This window comes from Mirounga leonina, unplaced genomic scaffold (genome assembly GCF_011800145.1).
Source record: "Mirounga leonina isolate KUSES-001 unplaced genomic scaffold, KU_Mleo_1.0 Mir_151, whole genome shotgun sequence".
NCBI lineage: Eukaryota > Metazoa > Chordata > Mammalia > Carnivora > Phocidae > Mirounga > Mirounga leonina.
This window is the reverse complement of record NW_023270377.1, coordinates 18,130,599-18,151,361: the sequence shown is the minus strand read 5'-3', so window position 1 is coordinate 18,151,361 and position 20,763 is coordinate 18,130,599. Positions and strand designations below refer to the sequence as shown.

General features: G+C 52.9%; 1 protein-coding gene across 1 annotated transcript in view; it reads left to right on the top strand.

The window, feature by feature from the left end:
* Positions 1-8,222, top strand: part of WNT10A (Wnt family member 10A) — an 11,394-nt gene extending 3,172 nt beyond the window's left edge. Inside the window, exons 3-4 of the mRNA XM_035006596.1 lie at positions 4,703-5,082; positions 7,555-8,222. Of these exons, the coding sequence (XP_034862487.1) occupies positions 4,703-5,082; positions 7,555-8,052 (878 nt within the window). The 3' untranslated portion in view covers positions 8,053-8,222. The remainder of the gene's footprint in view (positions 1-4,702; positions 5,083-7,554) is intronic.
* The last annotated feature ends 12,541 nt before the right edge of the window (positions 8,223-20,763 follow it).

Genomic DNA, 20,763 nt, shown 5'->3' with positions numbered 1-20,763 from the left:
GGGCTCCTTCCTTTGGCCTTGGAACACTGTCCTACCTGGGTGGCTTCTCCTCCCGCATTGCGACACCCCATTTTCTACCTCTCCCTCCTCGGAGGGGCCTCTGGGCCTCTGGAAGAAATGGCCACTTTCTCTCTCCACGGGCCACCCTACAACCCTTCCCTCACTCCATATCTGGGTTCACGCTTCACCCTCCTGTGGGGTTATCTCCCTTGGCCCATCACCTCAAGGACTAGCTAAATTTGAATTCTACGGGGCCACTCTTGGTGGCAACCAGTCCCTGGACTGGGTCCATCCCCCCAGTCTCCCTTCTTTTTAAGTTGTGAACTGTCCCATGTGGGGTCAGGTGACCCATTTCCCCCAAGTGGAATACAGGGTGCTGACCCCTCTTCCAACCCAGTGGGGTTCTCTTAAAGGTGCGTTCTGCCATGTCTAAAATTCAGAGACTGCTGGGAGGAGGTGGTCCCTGGGGCCTTCCACCTTAATGCTGTTACTGCCATCTGATTGTCCTGGCATCTCCCCTGAAATGGATTGGGTGAAGGGATGAGTTTCCAGTGTAGGAGGGAAGGGTGCTTGAACACCTGGAGTGGACAAACTTGGGAAGATAGGGCATATAATAGGGCTTTACCCAGTCCGGGAGACGACATGACAGGGTGCTAGAACCTGGGTGGGTAGGGGACAGGGAGAGAGGCCTCTCGGGGGTTAGAATTTAAAAAAAAAAAAAAAAAAAAGCTGTGGGAAGGTCCCCAACCCAGGGGCTGCTCTTACCTAAGGGCCAGGGCAATGATATCCCCAGCTTTTTGTTCTGAGGACCCAGACAATTGGTACCTGCTGGGCAGCCCATCTAGAGGGGAACCCCTCATTATGAGAACTAGAGCACCCGTCCATCTCTCACTCCGGATGCAGGGGCAATGGAGTGGAAAGGGATGAGGGGCCAGGGAGAGGCTGGTGGAGGCAAGTGTAGGAGATTCAAGCAGCAGGTCCTAGGAGCGCCCACACAGGTTATTACTGCCCTCTCCCAAGGCCTAGACCCATCTGGAATGGATGGAAAGAGAGGGGGCATGAGGCCCTGCAGCCCAGCCAGGCTCTCAGCCCAATGGAAGCCCACAGTTTGAGAGTCCAGCTTCTGTTTTCCAAGGGCCTCGCTCTTTCTTCTCCCACCTCCCTTTTACGGTCACCCTTGAGGAGCATTGGTTCTATGCCTAGGCCTCCAGGCTTGGGGTGGGTGGTAGCACGCAGATAGGGAGACAGAGGCTCAGGCAATCATATCCCAGATCTCCTAAAGTTCCATTATTCAAATAGCCCCCAATAAATTAGCTAATACATATTAAGTACTTGCTGTTTGCCTGGCACTGTTCTAAAGCACTTTATCTGTACTTTAAGATTCTCAAACAATCCCCATGTAATGGGTCCTATTAGTATCCTCATTTTACAAGTGTAGCAATGAGAGGTTGGGTAACTTGCCATTGGTCACACAGCTTCTAAGGGAGCTATAGAGCCAGAACTCAAATGTGCAGCCTAGCTGGCTTTAGAGATCGCCCTCAACCCCCTTCCATACTGCCTCCCTAAGCTACCAGGCCACCAGGGTCTCCCACCGTGTGTCCAGAGGTGAGCGGTCTAAGGAGTAGTCTAAGAAATGAAACCAAGGAGTAGTCTAAGAAATGAAACTGACACGTATACACACACAGACAAACACCTACCTCTGTTTGTGCAAACGTGTAGCCACATTCAGTGTTCCCCCTAAGTGTTCCCACATGCACACAACTCTCTCTCTCTCTCTTTCTCTCTCTCTCTCTCTCTCTCTCTCTCTCAGCCCAGGCACCGGAGCGTGCACAGATTATTTGCATGGAGGGGATGGAGACCAGATCTCTCCCCTTGCCTCCCTCTTTGACTCAGACAGGCGGGGCTCAAGCTTCTCTGACCCCTCCTGGTTCCCACTGGCTCCTGAATCCCCTCTCCCCCAAGCTCCCCTGCCCTCCAAACCTCCTCCCCCAGCCCCATCCTGGCCACTGGCCTGGAGCAGCAGCTGACTCCACTTAGATGCTGGCAGTCCCTGTCCCAGATCAAAGGCAGGACGGCTAATTGTGCGTCTTAACAAGCCCCCCCCACCATGCTCCAGGCAGCCCAGCTGGCCATGGCCCCATCCCTCTCCCCCTCCAGCTGGTCAGATGGCACAGCGCCGCGTCTGCCCCAGACAGACGGGGCCAGGACCGAAACTGGGGCCCTGAGTGGGAGCTGGGGGCAGACCCAGGAGGCTGGACTTCTCTGAATCCTGGATGCTAGGAGCAGAGGGTGGTCACACAAGCCCAGCCTGGCCGCCCCTACACGTGGCTGTGACAGTGGCCAGAGGCCCTGGCATGGTGTCTTTAGCTGCCTGGGGTAGGTAGGGGTGTTCTTTGTAGATTGTGAACTACATTTTTCCAGACTCCTCTGGGCCTGCCTCTGAATGTAACAGAGCCTGGAAGATGGTGGCCCAGCACATCCCCCTGGACCAGGCTCTTGCTCTTTCTTGGTGGCATGCGTAGATAGGGCCATAGGAACTGGGACCTGGGTGACCTGGGTTTCTTACTCAGGAACATGTCTTCCCTAGAGCCAAATGTCCTTTAGCAGGAAGTTACCAGGCCTGGGAGCTGAGGGAGCTGGGGCTGGGTCTGCTGCATAACCCTGTGACCTTGGGCGTCTTCCTTTTGCACTGTGTGTGTGTGTGTGAGTGTGTTGGGGGGGACAATTTCTGAGGCCTGGGCTGCTTCTGAAGGTCTGAGTATTGCCATTTGTCCTAGCAGTGGGCTGATGAGCCCCCTAGCAATAGGGGGAGTGCTGAGAGTTCCACAGCTAAAAGGCAGGGGATAAACACAGGGTACGCTCCCTAGGGACTTGGTCTGCCCTCCTTTCCCTTGGGCCCCACTCCCATGTCAGGGTCTACTCCTCTGCAACTCCCACCAATTCCCAACAGCCCCTTAAAAGGCTCCCACCCAATCCTCATCCCCTCCTGTCTGCTAATAGCTGGGCTCCTTACAGAAAAGGTCCTGAGATGCCACAAGCTGGAGAGAGAAGATAGAGAGGGATGTCCTGCTTCTCGGGCTTCTGGTGGCCCATGTGATTTATCCTAAAGTGGGTCATGAGCTGCTGGGCTCTGTCCCTGATTGGAGGAAACAAGAACCAATGGCCTGAAACTGCAACTCTAGTGAGTGGAATGAGACAACATGAAGAACTTCTCAAAAATAGCTAATGTTTGTGCAGTACTTACTATGTGTAAGGCACTCTCCTAAGTATTTGAAATTTACTAACTAATTCAATTTTGGGGACAACAGTGAAGCAGATAATAACAATCTTGTTTTACAGATGAGAAAACTGAGGCACAGAGGTCAAGTCACTTGGCCAAGATCATGTCGCTATTAACAGTTAGTAAGTGGAAGAGCTAAGATTTGAACCCAGACAATTTGGCTCCAGAGTTCATACTTTTAACTACTGCAAAACTTTTTTGGGGGGGGGTGTGGCTAGGTAAGGACAGGGGGACAGGACCCTGTGATGCAGAGGGTGAACATGGGGGGTGTAAGATTGGGGTCCAGCCCTGGTTGGCTCTCTGAGGTCTGTGGGAACTCCCAGAGCACATCCTTCCAGTCTGATGCTAGGGTGGAAGGACCCAGAGTTTTTTCCTCTGAATCTCTGGTCTCCTGCAAGCCTTCAGTCTCTTGCCAGGGTCTGGGCTTCCCCCAACAGGTGCCTACGGCACAGGTAAGTTCTCTTCTTCATGTGCAGGCTATGATTGCTCCTGGCTTCTTCTCCCACTGCCCACACTCTCTCGGTTTCAGAGGCTGGTCAGAGACTTGTACCAGAAAATGCTACTAGCTGGTCCCTTGTCAGATGCAGAATAAGCCAGAAACCACTTGTGGGTCCAGGAGCCAGAGCCTCCTCTGCAAGCAGACCTCCCTCTGCCAGGGAGGCCCAGACCTACCAGGGCCTTCCCAAAGGATGGCTCAGGCTGGGAAACACTGAGGAGAAAAGTAGTGTAGACAAGTCCTGGGCCCCTGAGAGTGGTTCATCAGGGTCTTTGTGCCCCCCGAGCATCTCAAGGAAGGTGTCTGCCTTAGTTCACCTTTCCCTCTCAACTTTCAACAGCAGGGCACTGGGCTGACTTCCAGCATTCCTCCAACAACCCCTTCAGCTGACCTAGACCCGCTGCCATCAGAGAGTGTTCTGTAGTGGGCTGAAGGGGTGGCAGTCGGCAGGCAACCTTGGGACTGGCAGCTTTAGGGGGACCCCATCTCCTCTTACTTGCCCTTCTGCCCATTAGCATCTCCTAGGGCCTGGAAGTCCATCACGAATGATTTATTTTTTTAGGTTAAATTTTGCCTTCTTTCTGCAGGCTTATTTTTAAATTGCAAACATCACATGAGAGGTAATAGATTAAGTCCCTGATCTTCAAAAGAATGTTTACCAGATACTTTCTGTCCAACAGGAGAGAGGTAGACACGAATTCTGAGCTTGCTAAGGGTGATGTAACCCTCCCTCCCCCACTCCGCCCTGCACCCCGAACTTCTAGGGGTGATTTCTGCCCCTCTTTGAGTCTGTGACCTTGTACCAGACCTTCCCCCAACACTGGGCCTCAGTTTCTCCCTCTTGTGGTAAGAAGGGTGGGCAGGGAGGGCGGAGGGATGAGACGTCGAGGCCCCCCAGAGCCTGTTTCCTGCATCTCCACCCTCAGGTTTTCGAGAGAGCGCTTTCGCCTACGCCATCGCGGCTGCCGGGGTTGTGCACGCGGTGTCCAATGCTTGTGCCCTGGGCAAACTGAGGGCGTGCGGTTGCGACGCCTCCCGGCGCGGGGACGAGGAGGCCTTCCGCCGGAAGCTGCACCGCCTGCAGCTGGACGCGCTGCAGCGCGGTAAGGGCCTGAGCCACGGGGTCCCGGAACACCCAGCCTTGCCCCCTGCCAGCCCGGGCCTGCAGGACTCCTGGGAGTGGGGCGGCTGTAGCCCCGACGTGGGCTTCGGGGAGCGCTTCTCTAAGGACTTTCTGGACTCCCGGGAGCCTCACAGAGACATCCACGCACGCATGAGGCTCCACAACAACCGAGTTGGGAGGCAGGTGAGAGCCCCACCCGCCTGGGCCTGCTCCAAATCCCTCCGCCTAGGGCTCCTCCCCTCCCCCACCAGGCCTACCTCGCCTCTGGGGACCACACCACTTGCCCTAGCTCAGCAACTTTCTCATTGCCCCTGCCTAATCCAGTCATCAAACATGCATTGGATACCTACTGTGTGCTGGGCACTGGACTAGGCTGGGGATGCAGGGATGAACCCCCCGGGGGCCCTGGCCTGGATCAACTCCCTCTCTGCTGAGCAGCCTGCTCCCCTCATTATTTGGCGGTGAGCAGTGGAGGGGGCACTGGGCTGCAGCTAGGGCCTTCCGGGCCTTGGCCCTGCTCTGCCACTCTGTCGCCTCCCCTGTAAAGCAGGAAAGTGGAACTGGATCACTCAATTCCAGAGTCCCCCTGCCCCGGCCCAGCTCTAATGTTCCATGATTCTGTGCTATCCTATGCTGTGATCCTCTACCTCCTCTCCCAGCCTTTTTGTGCAGAATGAGGGGTTCCTGCAAGGGGAGGTTCCTGGGGGGCCACCGTGGCCCTGTGTGGTGGTTGCATGGTTGCCTTTCTCCTTTTTCTCCCTACCTTTGAATGTTCATACTACCTCAAAGGTCATTCATTAAAAAAAAAAAAAAGAAGAAGAAGAAGAAGAAAAAGAAAGGAAGGAAGGAAAGGAAAGGAATAATGAATAATCGCCTGGATTTACGGAGTCCTTCCTATTTGGTTAGGCACTGCCTGGAGCCCCTCAGTGCACAGTGGCCTATTTAATCCTTACAACTAGCTATGAGGGTCCTAGTATTAGCCTCATGTTCAGATACGGAAACTGAGGTACAGGGAGATGGAGAAGCTTGCCCAAGGTGGTGCAGCCAGTGAGGAAGTGGTAGAGTCTTCCTCAGGGTTCGTCACCAGGCAGCTGAGCCCTGGGCCTGGGCTCTTTCCCTCTGCAGCCTTATCTGCACTCTATGACCGCCACCACTAAGAGGCCTCCTTAGCCCGCGTGGGAGCTCCGCACCCTCCTTTCCTGGCTGTTCAGCCCCCGTCCCTTCTCTCCGCTCTGCCTGGCCTGCCTTTAGGCCTTGTTTCTGCCTTCCCCTCGCTCTGGCTGGCACCTGCTCTTTCTCATTCCCCTTGCTCCTGGCCTCTCAACCCAGGCGGTTCACCTTCTCCTTCCAGAGATACTCGGAGCTGATTCAGCTCTTCCCATCCTGACTTAGAGGTGAAGTAAACTGAGGCATATCCACCCTCAGGTCACATCCAGCTTCTACCCAGCCCTGCCCTGTTCATGCGGCTCTTTTCCCAAGCTTCCATACTATCCCAGCCCATACCAAACAGTGCCTCCTCCTCCTTGTTAAACTGGTTAATTAATGGCTGCTGCCGGTGGGAAGAAAATGTTCTGGAGCTGTTGGCCAGGGGAGGCCTTGGGCTGGTTCCTCCATGGTGCCGACAGCACGGCCTGCACCTATAAGCTGAGGAACCCTTTAAGACTCAGAGGGCAGGGTCTCAGGTTAGAGGGCCCCACATCACTGCTCTCCCGGTCTGTGGGTGTGTTCTGGAATGGAGCTGGGGAAAGGAAGACGTGGCCAACTGCTTCTGTTTTCTCTAGCGAGGATAATGTCAAGGGATTCTTTGGGAGGAGATTCTAGAGCAGGTTGAGAGCTGGGCAGGGGGTGGGTAGGTTGTATTCCTGTAACTACCTCCCTTGGAGGTTTGGGGACTTCTCCTCACTTTCATTGGGCAGAGGGTCTGGTTCTCTGGGACTGTTCCCATTCTGTATTCAGGTAGAGCCTTTGGCCCCTGTTGGTGCTCACTATTCCCTAGGAGGAACCGTGGCATTCAGCATTGGGCAGAATAAGCGCCAGCCACTATAATGGGGGAAAGAGAAGTCTCCCCAGTTTCTGTCCCCTCCTTAGGCTCCCTGCAGAGGGCTGCAGGGCCCAGAGGAGGAAAGGGGCTTTCTCAGACTCCCCACAGCCCCCGCTCACGCCTGGATTGAGGCCAGAGGCTTTGGGGAGGGGATATAGTGGGGCCAGCACCCCCCTGCTCCTGGCCCCCACCTGAGGGATGGAAGGAGAGGGAATTTCCCTGAGGATCTGGGATCCCCCCTCAGGAAGCAACAGCCTCCAGCCCCAAGGGCCCCCCTGCAGCTGCTGGGAAAGGAGAGGAGGGGAGGAAAGGAGGGAATTCCCCCAGGACCTGGCCTGGTGGGAGGCGGATGGGAGAGCAGCAGAAGAGCGGGCGAGTCCTTCTCAGGACTGCCAGGCTCAGGAGCTGTGCGCCCCCCAACCCTACCCCCGCCCCCCCTGTCCCCCTGCCCCCCCCCCCCCCCCCCGCCCCTGCTTCGGGCCTTGGCTTTTGCCTCTGTTCCATGGGAGTCGGTTTCAGAAGTCTCCGAGATTCTCGAAGGCCAGTGTCTGCGCTGGGAGGAGGGCCGTGGGGCTGGCCGCGGGCGTCACCCCTCGCCGTGCCTCCCTCTGCAGGCGGTGATGGAGAACATGCGGCGGAAGTGCAAGTGCCACGGCACGTCAGGCAGCTGCCAGCTCAAGACGTGCTGGCAGGTGACGCCGGAGTTCCGCGCCGTGGGGGCGCTGCTGCGCAGCCGCTTCCACCGCGCCACGCTCATCCGGCCGCACAACCGCAACGGCGGCCAGCTGGAGCCCGGCCCCGCGGGGGCCCCCTCGCCGGCCCCGGGCGTGCCGGGGCCGCGGCGCCGCGCCAGCCCCGCCGACCTGGTCTACTTCGAGAAGTCGCCCGACTTCTGCGAGCGCGAGCCGCGCCTGGACTCGGCGGGCACCGTGGGCCGCCTGTGCAACAAGAGCAGCGCGGGCCCCGACGGCTGCGGCAGCATGTGCTGCGGCCGCGGCCACAACATCCTGCGGCAGACGCGCAGCGAGCGCTGCCACTGTCGCTTCCACTGGTGCTGCTTCGTCGTCTGCGAGGAGTGCCGCATCACCGAGTGGGTCAGCGTCTGCAAGTGAGCCGAAGGCGCCCCTCCCGGAGCCTGGCCCTCTCAGCCTGGCCCCCCGGCCGCGTCGCCTAGGCTCCTGGGACAGGAGCTCGGACCATCTGATCCGATAGGAACCTCCCGGCTCCGAGGGTCAGATCTGCAGTCAGGGGACGGGCCAGTCCTGCCTGGACCCCCCCCCCCCCGCCCACTTCGGTGGGCTCCAGGACCCATTCGCCTCCCCGCTCCTTGCCCCGGCTCGGACAGCTCAGCTGGGCTGGGGAGTGCCCCACACCCGAGGGCGAGGGCGGGCGAGTGTCAGCCAGGCAGCCTCTGGGCCTCTCTCCTTTCCTGCCTTCACCTCTGCCCCGGGAGAGAGAATGAATGGAAGCCGATGGGCAGGGGGGAGGATGATTAGAAAAGAAGAAATGGACATAATTGAGCTGAAGGGATTCTGTAGAGGCCTCAGCTGCCCTCCCCCAAGGGCCTCTGTCCCTCATCATTCATTTAACAAATATTTATTTTGCACTCTTTGTGACCTGGCACTCTGCAGGGGATGAGGAGTGCTGGGGATATAGATGTGAATAAGAGAGACACAGCACCTGCCCTCTTGGAGTTTACATTCTGGTTGGGGGAGATGGACAATAAACAAGTAAATACACCAACAAGCTCATCTCAGACAATGCTCTGTGCCATGAAGAAAATAAAGCTTGGTGCTGGATGTAGAGTGACTTGTGGGGAGTGGGGCCCCTTTATTTTTTGTTTGCATTAAAAAAAAAAACCTTTTTGAGTACAGTTGACACACAATGTACATTAGTTGCAGGTGTACAACATAGTGATGGGACAAGTCTATACGTTATGCTCTGCTCACAAGTGTAGCCGCCATCTGTCACCATCGGATGCTATTACACCAGTGATTCTGTTCCCTATGCTGTGCCTTGTGTTCCTGTGACTAATTCATTCCATAACTGGAAGCCTGTATCTCCCACTCCCCTTCACCCATTTGTCTATCCTCGCACCCCCTCAGGCAACCATCCGCTTGTTCTCTGTATTTATAGTTCCGATTCTGCTTTTTGTCTGTTTATTCATTTGTTTCGTTTTTTTAGATTCCACATATGAGCGAACTCCTCTGGTATTTGTCTTTCCCAGTCTGACTTATTTCACTTCATGTAATCCCCTCGAGGTCCATCCATGTGGTTGCAAATGGCAAGATCTCATCTTTTGTTACGGTTGCGTAATATTCCATAGGGTGCATGTATATGTGTATGTGCGTATACACACACACAGCCCATAGCTTTTTTTATCCATTCATTTATTGATAGACACGTAGGTAAGAGTGTGGCCCCTTTAGATAAAGCTACTGGTCTGGGAAGGCCTCTCTGAGTTGTGTTCCTCATGCTGAGACTGGTACAATGGGGACAGCCATGCACAGATTGAGGGTAAGGGCTTTCCAGGCAGAGACCGTGCAAATGCAAAAGCTCAGTGGTGAGAAAGATATCCTCAGGAGGAGCAGCAAAGAGGCCAGTGTGATTGGAGTGAAGGAATCAAAGAGCCGGTTAGCAGGAGAGGAGCTCAGAGGGCAGGCAAGAGTCATACCACATGCCCCTTGGGGCCAATGGAAGCAGTTGGGATTTTTAAGACGAATGAGAAACTTCAGAGAGTCTTAAGCAGGTGAGTGTCATGGTCTGATTTCCACATGGATTGCTGTACAGGGAAATGAATGAAGAGGAGACAAATTGACAGGAGGGGGCCAGTTAAGAAATTACAGCCAACTTCCGAACTAGAGACGGGGCCTGACTGGACGGAGGCCTTGGGGATGTTGACAAGAAGCTGGATCAGGAGCTCTTGATGCCAGAGCTCTACCTGTCCGCCTCGTGCCTGAGCCTTCGGCCACAAGCCAGGACGGGTGGCGGTGCCCAGCAGCACCCTTCGGCAGAGACAGGCACTCTGAGAGGAGTAATCCTGGGCAAGACCCAGCTCAACCCAGCCAGCCCAGCGCCCCAGGGAGCAGGTGGGGCTAGGAGGTGCGGCCAAGAGGAGGGTGGTGGGGGAGGGCCAGGAGACTCACTGTCTGGATTCTGGTCTCTCTGAGTCCATGCAGGGGAGGTAGGTATGTAGGTAAGGCCAAAGGTGGAGCGACATCTTTCCTACGTCTCTCCTGTCCCCAGATCCCCAGCTCAGGGCGCCCTTGGGCAGGTCAGCAAGCCTCCTTCTCCCTACCCCCATAAGAACACTGCTGGCTGGCAGTCTGGGTCCAGTGTTGCACTCTCCTTGGCTCTCAGATCGGATGTTTTTCTGGAATAGACCCTCAAGGAGGGTGGTGGAGATGGAGGTAGGGTCAGGATCTCAGAGAAAGAACACCTCACCTACTTCCTCCAGACCTCCTGCTGCTCACAGTTGAGGATCCTGCTGCCTACCTCAGTTTACCCAGAATGGCATCCTTCTCGATGAACCAGATGTGGATGAAGTCTTGTTCCTTTTCCCAGTTGCCAGCCTACACAAATCCCTGTATTTCCCTAGCCCTCTGGGTAGGGACGAGAAGGAAAGGAGTCTCTCATGATGATGTACCCCTGTAGGCCCACCAGTTGGGAGATTTGCCCCCACTAGCTTGCCTTCAGCTTCCTTCCCTCCAGCTACCTGCCTCCCAGCAGCTCCTGGACATGCCTAAGACAGCAGGGCCTTCCACATGCTCAGCTCGTCTGCTTCTGAGGAGGACAGGGTTTCTCTCCCCAACCCCCAAAAGACAGCCCCACAGGCAGGCGGGTGAGAGTCCCCCGGGGAGGAGGGGTAAGCAGGAACAGTCAGACACACCTGCCTCATTCCTTTCCTCTTGTTCACCCAGGAGAGGGCTGTGGGGCCTGGGTTCCCCGCCCCCTTGCTCCCTCCCATCCCAGGGAGAAGGAGAGAAGAGGTGTGTATATGGTGGGGGGGAGAAATGAAGGCCTTGGGGGGCCACTCCCACCCCCGCAGTGTCCACTACAGCATTAGCTTTGCTGTCACCCTCCTGTGCCTTCCAGGCTGAAGGAGGACAGAGCTGGGGGAGGAGAGGCTGAAGAGGAGAGATACAGGATCAGGGTTGGGATAAGGAGGTAGGAGCAGGAATACTGCAGAGCATGCTGCCTCCAGAGGGAGGGGTGGGGGTGGGGTGGGGCAGGGGCTGGACACCACGTTGTGGGGGAGGGACATATTCCAGTCAAATCCTGGCGAGCTGATATATGCTGGCCTGACGTATAAAGGAAGAGAGGGAAAGTTGGGAAAGGAACAAACAAGGTGTTGCCTGATCCACATCCTCTCTCTGGGCCAGAAGCTGACTAGAGTCTGAAGATCAAAGCTGGACCCCACAATTGAAAAGGGGAAAATGTGGGATTTGGCAAGGGCCCTAAAGGGACATGTGGAGGTGATGAAGGGCAGGAAAATAAGGCCAAGGGGCACCAGGCTTAGGCATACTGGCTGAAGGGTGTGGCAGGAAATCAATGTGCTGATTGGAAATAGTGGGTGGTGGTGGTAGATGGGAGGAAGAACTTGCCAAGTTGCTTGGGGAGGGCCAGGGTTGCAATTTGGGAATAAGAACATGGTGAGACATAGATCAGAGGGGGAGGGAACAGTCCTAGTCCTCAACACCTTTCACCTTGATGGACCCTGGGTCACTTCCTTGCAGAAGGAAAAAGTAGTATGGTCTCATGGAGCCTGGATGGCCCCAACAGGAGGGAGGGAGAGAACTAACAGAGAATGAGGGTGGTGGACACATCAGCAGACAGCGGTAAGGTTAAGGGTCAGGGAGAGGCAGCCAGACTGGCGTGGGGATTGGAACCCAGGCATCCTGCTTGTCAGTCACCCAAGGTCGCAGGGCTGAAAAAAGAGGAGAGAGGCAAAGGTAGGGGCCCTGGCAGCTGGAGGAGGACCCTGGTGAGTGAGAAGCAAGGTCAGCAGCATCCAGGCCCTCCTCTTCCCAAATTAACGCGCCCCCAACTAGCCCCCGGCAGGGGGCCTTCCACGTTGGAGTTTGTCCAGGCCCTAGTCGCGGGCCCCCTCCTCCCCTCCCACCCCCCCTTCTCATGTGGTTGCCGGCAGCTGCCTGCGGTCGCCCCAACCCCTGCGTTCAAGGCACGGGGACTTTCCAACAGGGGAAAAAATGACTTAATGAGAGTGGGAGCCGGGGGCGGGAGGGACAGGTCCCTGTAATCACCGCTCCACTATGGGGCCTGGGCGCCTCCGGGGCCCTTCCCGGCTTCCTGCTGCCAGCGCCCCCCTCAGGCTCTGCTGGGGGAGGGGGGCGGGCTGGGGACAGGAGGATCCCTTTTCAGGTTTCAGGCTCTCTGGGTCCTCCGGCCGCCTTTGTCCCCTAGGCTTGCGGTGCGTGGAAGCTGGAACGCCCCATGATTCCTCTCTGGACTTTGTCCTTGAAGTTGCGCGGGGGTGGAGGAGGGTGGGCTGCAGTCTCTCCTAGGAGCCAGGGTCCTCTGCTGGTGGATTAGAGGGGTGAAGGATCAAGAGGAGCGCCCGGTGCCACTTTGCGGCTGCGCACTTCGAAACGCCCCCGGTTACTGTGGCAACCAGGGCAGTCTAGGTGTGTCCACCCGGCTGGGAGGCGCCCACTCCCCCTTTTCTCGCAGCCCTGCGGGCCAGGCCCCGCCGCTGCGGTGCGCGGGGGTGGGGGTGTGCCGTTACCATGGCAAGGGTGCGCTAGGAGGGCACATTCTTCCCCAGGGTGGGAGCGCCCTGGGGATTCGAGAGGGGGGTGACGGGGGCGGCAGAAAGGGGAGCGGGGGGTGGTGGTGGAGGGAGGGTCAGAACGAGGGAGGAGTCTCGGACAAGATGAACCAGGGCTCCTTGGGGTTGGGGTGGGGAGTTTGGAATCTGCCCCCCTCCTCCTAGCTCTCCGGAGACGTCCCACGCCTCCCCCCGCACCCTCGCTAGGGTTCAAGCCCCTCAATCCCTAGTTTCCGGGGTAGGAATCCCCGACTACCGACTACGGAGGTCTTTTAGCTTCCTCTGAGGCCAGGCTCTCCGAGCTTAGTGTCTGTCCCTTTCCCCCCAAGCGGAGCTGCAGCCCAGACTGCGACCCGAAGCCCTGCAATTAAGCCCCTCGCCCGCCCCTGCGCCGCCCGCCGGCTCTCTGCCAGACAGGGCCTGCACCGTCAATTACAGCCGCGCGCAGCAGCTGATTACTCCGGAGTCAGGGAAGCGGCCGGGGTGGGGACAGAAGGCAGGCCAAGGGGGCGGGGTCTCTGGGGTTGTCCCTAGCCCAGGATCCTTAATTGGAACTTCGGACTGCCGCCCTCTAGCCCAACTCTTCTCCGCTCCTGACAATATGGGGAGGAGGGGTCTACTCAGTGCTCCGTCCTGCTGTGCCTCATTTGCTTTCTTCTTAAAGATTTTTATTTATTTATTTGATAGAGAGAGACACAGTGAGAGAAGGAACACAAGCAGGGAGAGTGGGAGAGGGAGAAGCAGGCTCCCCGCCGAGCAGGGAGCCCGATGCAGGGCTCGATCCCAGGACCCTGGGATCATGACCTGAGCCAAAGGCAGACGCTCAACGACTGAGCCACCCAGGCTCCCCTCAGTTGCTTTCTTCTTGAATGCACACCGCACCCAGGGCAGAAAGAGCGCAGGAAGGTTGTTTGGGGTGTGTGTGTGTGTGTGTGTGTGTGTGTGTGTGTGTGTGTTGGAGCGTCTGGCCTCGAGGGCTGGATACTCAAGAAGCTCAAAGCCCTCAAGGCCGGCTCTCTTTCCCGCCGCAGACAGTCGCGTGGGTCTCCCCTGGCCCGGAGCCCCATCCAGTGGACCTGGCTCTGTCTTGCTGAGCCAGCCCCAGGGTGGCTGCCAGCCCGTACCGCACTTTTCTGGGAATCAGAAAACGGCTCCCCCTCTGGGCGGGAAGCTCCCCACCACCACTTCTGCCCCACAAGGGAAGGCAATCTGGGACCCTTCCGAGCAGCGATGGGGTATTCTGCCATCACCCTTGCCCCTGTATCCCATCTTCGCTCTCCCCCTGCCTGCGGGCCTGCAGGGGCTGGAGTAGAGCTCGCGTCTCCCGCGGTCCAGCTGTCCACATCTGGCGGGCAGCTGGGACGCGCCCACTGGGAACCGCTGGGGGCCCGGCGCCCTCTGTTGGTGAGGAACGGCGATGCACCAGCTTTGGGGCATGGACCGCCGTCAGCAGCCACGGCTAACCGCCGCCACCGCCGCCGGCCTGGGGTCTCGCTTCGTTTCCGTGGGTTTCGGAGTCCACTCATTCGGCGCGCCTTGTCCTGGGGCACAGCCTGACTCCTTCGGCCCTCTGTTTTCCGCCGGCCGTGGCCTCGATGACCTTTCCTCGGTGCCTGTGTACTTAAAACCTTGTTCGGTGACCTAGCTGTCCCCCAACTTGTCATCTTCTCTAGTCGTCCGTGCTTCGTGAGCAAGTTCTGCGGCGCGATCTCTCTGCGCCCAGTGTAAAAGTCCGCAAATAGGAACATGATTATATAAATCATCGTCCATCTGCTCAATGGCATTCTTCGCAGCGTCCTTAAAAATGAGGTGGTTGAAGCATATTTAGTGACTGAGCCAGTGTTTGCTCTATATGGGGTGTGTGTGTGCAAGATACAAAATAGCATAAGGCAGGATCCCTTCTTTAGTGCAATAAAAATTTAGAGATGTGATTGCATTTTAAAAGTCTAAAATAAGCAGCAAATTGCTAACGGAAATTAGTTTGGGATGATGGGATTGTAGGTGGTTTAAAACTTGTTCTCTCTTTTTATCTACATTTTTCATTAGTTTATAATGAACATGTATTACTTGGGCACAATAATAATTCCATATCAGAATATTTTTGGCCCAAAGTGTGAGGTTTGAATTATATCATTGGAATATAATAAATTTAAGAAAGAGCCCTTCTAAAACTAGGAATTACGGAGACGGGGCCTCCTGACAAGAGCTAATATAATTATGTCATAGGGATTTTCTTCTCAAAGTTGTGATGGTTTGTAGTGAAAGCAGGTTTCCAACCTCTGAATCCCAAGGCCCAGGGAAGCCAAGAAATTGTTAGAAATCCATAGGCACATTCAGTATTCTCATGATAAATAACCTATTTATATTCCATTGTACTGCATATTGAAACAGATTTTGCCGTGATTGACAACATAGAAAAACATTTGTAAGTTTAATACTTTTATCTCAGTCTTGATCTCTCCCATCTCTTTGCAACACTGCACATCAATTGTCCTCTCCTTAGGAATATTCCATCCACCAGTTGGTGCACTGGCTGATCCTCCTGTCACTCTCCACTGTCTCAGGGACTTCATCCATTCTTTCCTTGTCTTTTTTCTTTTTATTTGATGTAACAGAAAAATTACAATATACAAAGAACTTTCTCCTTCCTTGAACCACTTGAGAGTAAGTTGCCTACATGATGCCCAATCACCCCTTGTACTTGAGTGTAAATGTCTTACAAAAAAGGACATTCTCCTACAAAGCAATACAATGCTCAAGATCAGGAAATTAACATCCATACATTCATACCATCTAACTCCCAGACCTTACTGGGCTTTCATCACTTGGCCTAATGATGAAAGGATCCAGTCCAGAATTATTTGTTACATTTGGTTATCCTGTCTTTCCAGTGTCCTTCAGTCTGACAGAGTGCCAAGGTTTCCTTTACTTTCTTTTTAAAAAAATTTTTTTAAAGATTGTATTTATTCATTTGAGAGAGAGAGAGCACAAGCAGGGGGAGAGGCAGGGAGAGAGGAAGAAGCAAGCAGGCTCCCAGCTGAGCAGAAAGCCCGATGTGGGACTCGATGCCAGGACCCTGGGATCATGACCTGAGCCGAAGGTAGATGCTTAACCATCTGAGCCACCCAGGCGCCCTTCCTTTCATGACCTTTCACTTTCATGACCAGGACAATTGAAAAGACTGAAGACTGATTATATTGCAGGATGTCCCTCAGTTTGGGTTTATCTGTTGTTTCCTCATGATTCGATTTGGGTGATGCATCTTTGGCAACATTATTATAGATGTGAGTGTTTTTACTTGTTGTATTTTACTTGTTGTATCATTATTGATTTTGATGCTCAAAAATTTCCCAGATTTGGCCAGCTGCCAAGCTGGCTTCTATCACCATGATTCTTTGAGCACTTCCTTATTTTCTGGCACAAGATGTACCGGGCTCATCTTGTACTTTCTCTGCTCCAGCCCTCCAACCAGCCGTTTCTCTGAGGCACCTTTGTTCTTTTTAATGGAGAGTGATATTTAGAAATCAAGATCTGGGTGCTAGGTGTGCACATTGTTCTTGGGGTGTCACTGCTTTTGGGCATCTCAATGGACAGTGCTAGGAAATAGATGTATAACTATACACACACGTTTCTATCGATTGATCGATCAATCAATCAATCTCTCAATCTCTTTATGTAGAAAACCACGGGTGCACACCATACCCTCAATTCCAATCCAACACCACAAGATTTATTCTAATTTCCCCCCTTTCTATTCTATGACTTCCTTCTCTCTTTCTGTTGGAAGGGTTATTTAATCCCTCTGTAAATAACCTATTCCCTGCCATTGGTACCGCCCCCTCCACTCCCCTTGCAGACTTCACCTTCTCCCATCTTGGCCCTGATAACTTATGCTAGCCGAATGTCCTCCCCCCCATCCCCACATGGGTGCTTTACCTTGGCCCCCTATCATGGCTTTGGAACCAAATTATTCAGAAAGGTAGGCAGGCAGGAAGGCTGGTGACAATTTCACTCTTTCTTGAGGCTCTAGATATAATTCTCAATCCTCTCTTTCAGTAAATGGCACTGCTCTTCTAGTGAGTCCTATTAAAAGCTCTGGAGTCACTGGACTCCTTTATTTCTCTGACACCTCACATCCAACCTATCAACAGATCCTGTTTGTTCTCCTTCTGATTATTTCTAGAATCTGATCACATGTCCCCTCCTCCATCATTACCATCCTGCTCCATGCCACCACGGTCTCTTGCCTTGAATGACTGCAGTTGTCTCCTAGTTCGTCTTCCTGCTTCTGCCCTCACACACCGCCAGTCTATTCTATACCAGAATAATCTTTTTAAAGTGTTAGTCATGTAGTGTGCTTCCTCTGCTCAAAATTCTCCAAAGTCTTTCTATCTCATTCAGAACAAGAGCCAAAGGACTTGCAATGACTTGCAAGGCCCTACAAGATCTGGCTCCCACTCCCACTCCCACGTTCACCTGTTCTCCTCCTACTCCTGCCCTCATCCATTTAGTCTAGCCACACTGGTCTCCTGGCAGTTCTTGGAAGAAACCGGATTGTCCTGCCTCAGGGCCTTTGCACTTATTATTCCCTCTGCCTGAAATAGGTTTCCCATAGTAACCACATGGATGTTGCCTCTCTTCATTCAGGACTTCACTCAAATATCTCCTTACAAGAGGAGCCTTTGCTTAGAACAACCTAGTCTAAAATAGCAAACTTCCTCTTAGTTTCCCTTGCTTTATTTTTCTTCATCATACACATCACATATCTGACATATTTGTGTATTTGTTTACTGTCTGCCTTGTACTCTATAATGGAAACTCCACGAGAGCTGAGACCCTTTTTTAATTTTTGTGCTGTATTTCTATGGCAAGAATGGTACTGAGTACATAGTAGGTACTCAATAAATATAAATGAGTGAATGAATGAATGAATGATTGTCTATGGGAATGATGGCCAATTTGTCTTTAGGCCCAGCCTTGCTTCCTAGGATTTTTCTTGAAGTCCTGTTGCCAGTTAGACATGTTTTGCTGTGTGTCTGTGGCACCACAAACTAAAGCTTTATTGGGGGCGCCTGGGTGGCTCAGTCGTTAAGCGTCTGCCTTCGGCTCGAGTCCCACATCGGGCTCCCTGCTCCATGGGAAGCCTGCTTCTCCCTCTCCTACTCCCCCGCTTGTGTTCCCTCTCTCGCTGTCTCTCTCTCTGTCAAATAAGTAAATAAAATCTTAAAAAAAACCAAAACACTAAAGCTTTATTAAAGCAGTGTCATTCTCTCATGTATGTATTTGTTAATTTAGGACTGAGACTTTGTTTTCTTCCTTCCTGTCTTCTCAATGCCTAGAACAGTGCCTGGCTTAGAGCAGGCAATTAATATTTGTTGAATAAATGAATGAAAGATCTCCCCCTCCAAACTAGTTCTCCCTGACTTGCTTGTTTCCCTTTGTGACATTATTATTTTCCTAGTTGCTAAGACTCAAAACTCTGTCAACGTGGACTTTCCCCTCTCTTCTTTTTTCTGTATTCACTCAGTGGCCAAAAGCTGCTATTTCTCCCACTTCCTTGGCACTGGTAATATTGTAGTTCACCATACACCCCAAACATCACAACAGCCTCCCAACCGGGCCTCTCTCATTCCTGTTTCTCTCTCTTCAATCCATCTTTATCAGATTTTTCTCTTTTTCTCTTCCATAAAGTGCTCTGATCATGTCATTTCCTCTGGCTGCAGATTTCAATGGGTCTTTGTGCCGATTACGGTTCTTAATTGCAAACAACAGAAATGGACTCTGGTTCACTTAAGTAGAAGAGGAATTTACTGGAATGATATCAGGAAACTCACAAAATTGACATGGAGCCTCCAGAATCAGTCTCAGGAAGTAGGCAGGAACCAAGAGGAGCCAAGCAGCCAGAACCTCAGTCAGGGTTTGCCTTAGGAGCAGCCTGATTAGGGGGCTCCTGCCTCTGGGCTCTGGGGGTCGTCTCTTGCACAGCCACTACCTACACTAACAGCAACTGGCTATTGCTGTCTCTAGGATGAATTATAAACAGTCCTTTGCTTCCTTGGGTCACTTACTGATCAGAGTCCCAAGTGGGATCATTGATTTGGCACACTTCTGAGGTCACAGTTCTGTGACCTTCCTACCAGGATTCAAGGGTGGAGATCCTGACCTCCCACTAATATCTTCACTGAGGAGGATCCTCCAACAAAGGAGGGAGGCCCAGATGTGTGGGGGGTGGGGCCTTGTGGCTTTCCTCTGTGCCTCCAGGCCACCGAGGTCCACAGCTGAAGGTCCACAGCTAAAGATCCCAGAAGGAGCCCACTTACAGGTTCCTGAGTGTGTCATTGAACCCCTCCACGGTATGCCACAAGCCATCACTTCCAGTTTTGCTCCTTTGCACACCATCTTCTGCTGAAACAGGAAAACATGCAGTTCCTGAGTTGATCTTCCCGCCTTAGCCCCCTGTAGTAGCCGATCTCCAAAGATGGCCCCCGTTGAAACATGCATGCTTCTTGAGATCCACACCTATGAATTGTGCCCCCCTCCTTGAATCTGGGCAGGTCCTGGGATTCATGTGCTCTCATAGCATGCTGTGGAAGTGATATTGCGTGAATTCCAAAGAGAAGTCCTAAGAAGTCTTGCAGCTGCTGTCTCAGCCTGTTGGAATGCTCATTGTGGGGAAAGTCAGCCACCACGTATGGGGTTTGAATACCTGAGATCACCATCTACAAGGAAACCTAAGTAAGCCACAAGGAAAGACTATCTGGAGAGAGAGAGGAATGCCTGGCCAGTCCCCATCTGGTCCAGCCAGTTCAGATGAAATGCCAGACTGGTGTTTTTATTTTTATTTTTATTTTTTAATTTTTTATTGTTATGTTAATCACCATACATTACATCATTAGTTTTTGATGTAGTGTTCCATGATTCATTGTTTGTGCATACCACCCAGTGCTCCATGCAGAACGTGCCCTCTTTAATACCCATCACCAGGCTAACCCATCCTCCCACCTCCCTCCCCCTCAGAACCCTCAGTTTGTTTTTCAGAGTCCATCGTCTCTCATGGTTCGTGTCCCCCTCTGATTTCTCCCCCTTCATTCTTCCCCTCCTGCTATCTTCTTTTTTTTTTTCTTAACATATACTGCATTATTTGTTTGAGAGGTACAGATCTGTGATTCAACAGTCTTGCACAATTCACAGCGCTCACCATAGCACATACCCTCCCCAGTGTCTATCACCCAGCCACCCCATCCCTCCCACCCTCCACCACTCCAGCAACCCTCAGTTTGTTTCCTGAGATTAAGAATTCCTCATATCAGTGACATCATATGATACATCAGATTGGTGCTTTTAAAAAGCCATCTTGGACATCCAGCCCAGATGAGCCTTCAGATGACTCCAGCCCCAGCTTCCCATCTGATTGCAATGGTGTGACAAACTCCCAGTGAGTGGAGTCAACTCACAGGACTGTGAAAGATAAAAATAAATTGTTATTCTAAGCCACTAAATTGTGTGTGTGGGGGGTGGTTTGCCACACATTAATAGAGAAGCAAAACTGTCCCTTTGTGATACGTGTTTTGCTCTCTCTGGAATGCTTTCCCACTGTCCTTTTTTTTTTTTTTTAAGGTTTTTATTTAAATTCCAGCTAGTTAACATACAGGATTATGTTAGTTTCAGGTGTACAATATAGTGATTCAACATTTCCATGCAACACCCAGTGATCATTACAAGTGCACCCCTTAATTCCCATCACCTATTATACCCATCCCCCCTGCCCACCTTCCCAAACCAGCAGTTTGTTCTCTAAGTTAAAGAGTCTTTTCTTGGTTTGCCTCTCTCTCTCTCTTTTTTCCCCCTTTGCTCATTTGTTTTGTTTCTTAAATTCCACATATGAGTGAAATCATATGGTATTTGTCTTTCTCTGACTGACTTATTTCACTTAGCATGATACTTTCCAGCTCATCCACGTTGTTGCAAATGGCAAGATTTCCTTCTTTTTTATGGCTGAATAATTTTCCATTCTGTGTGTGTATGTATATATGTA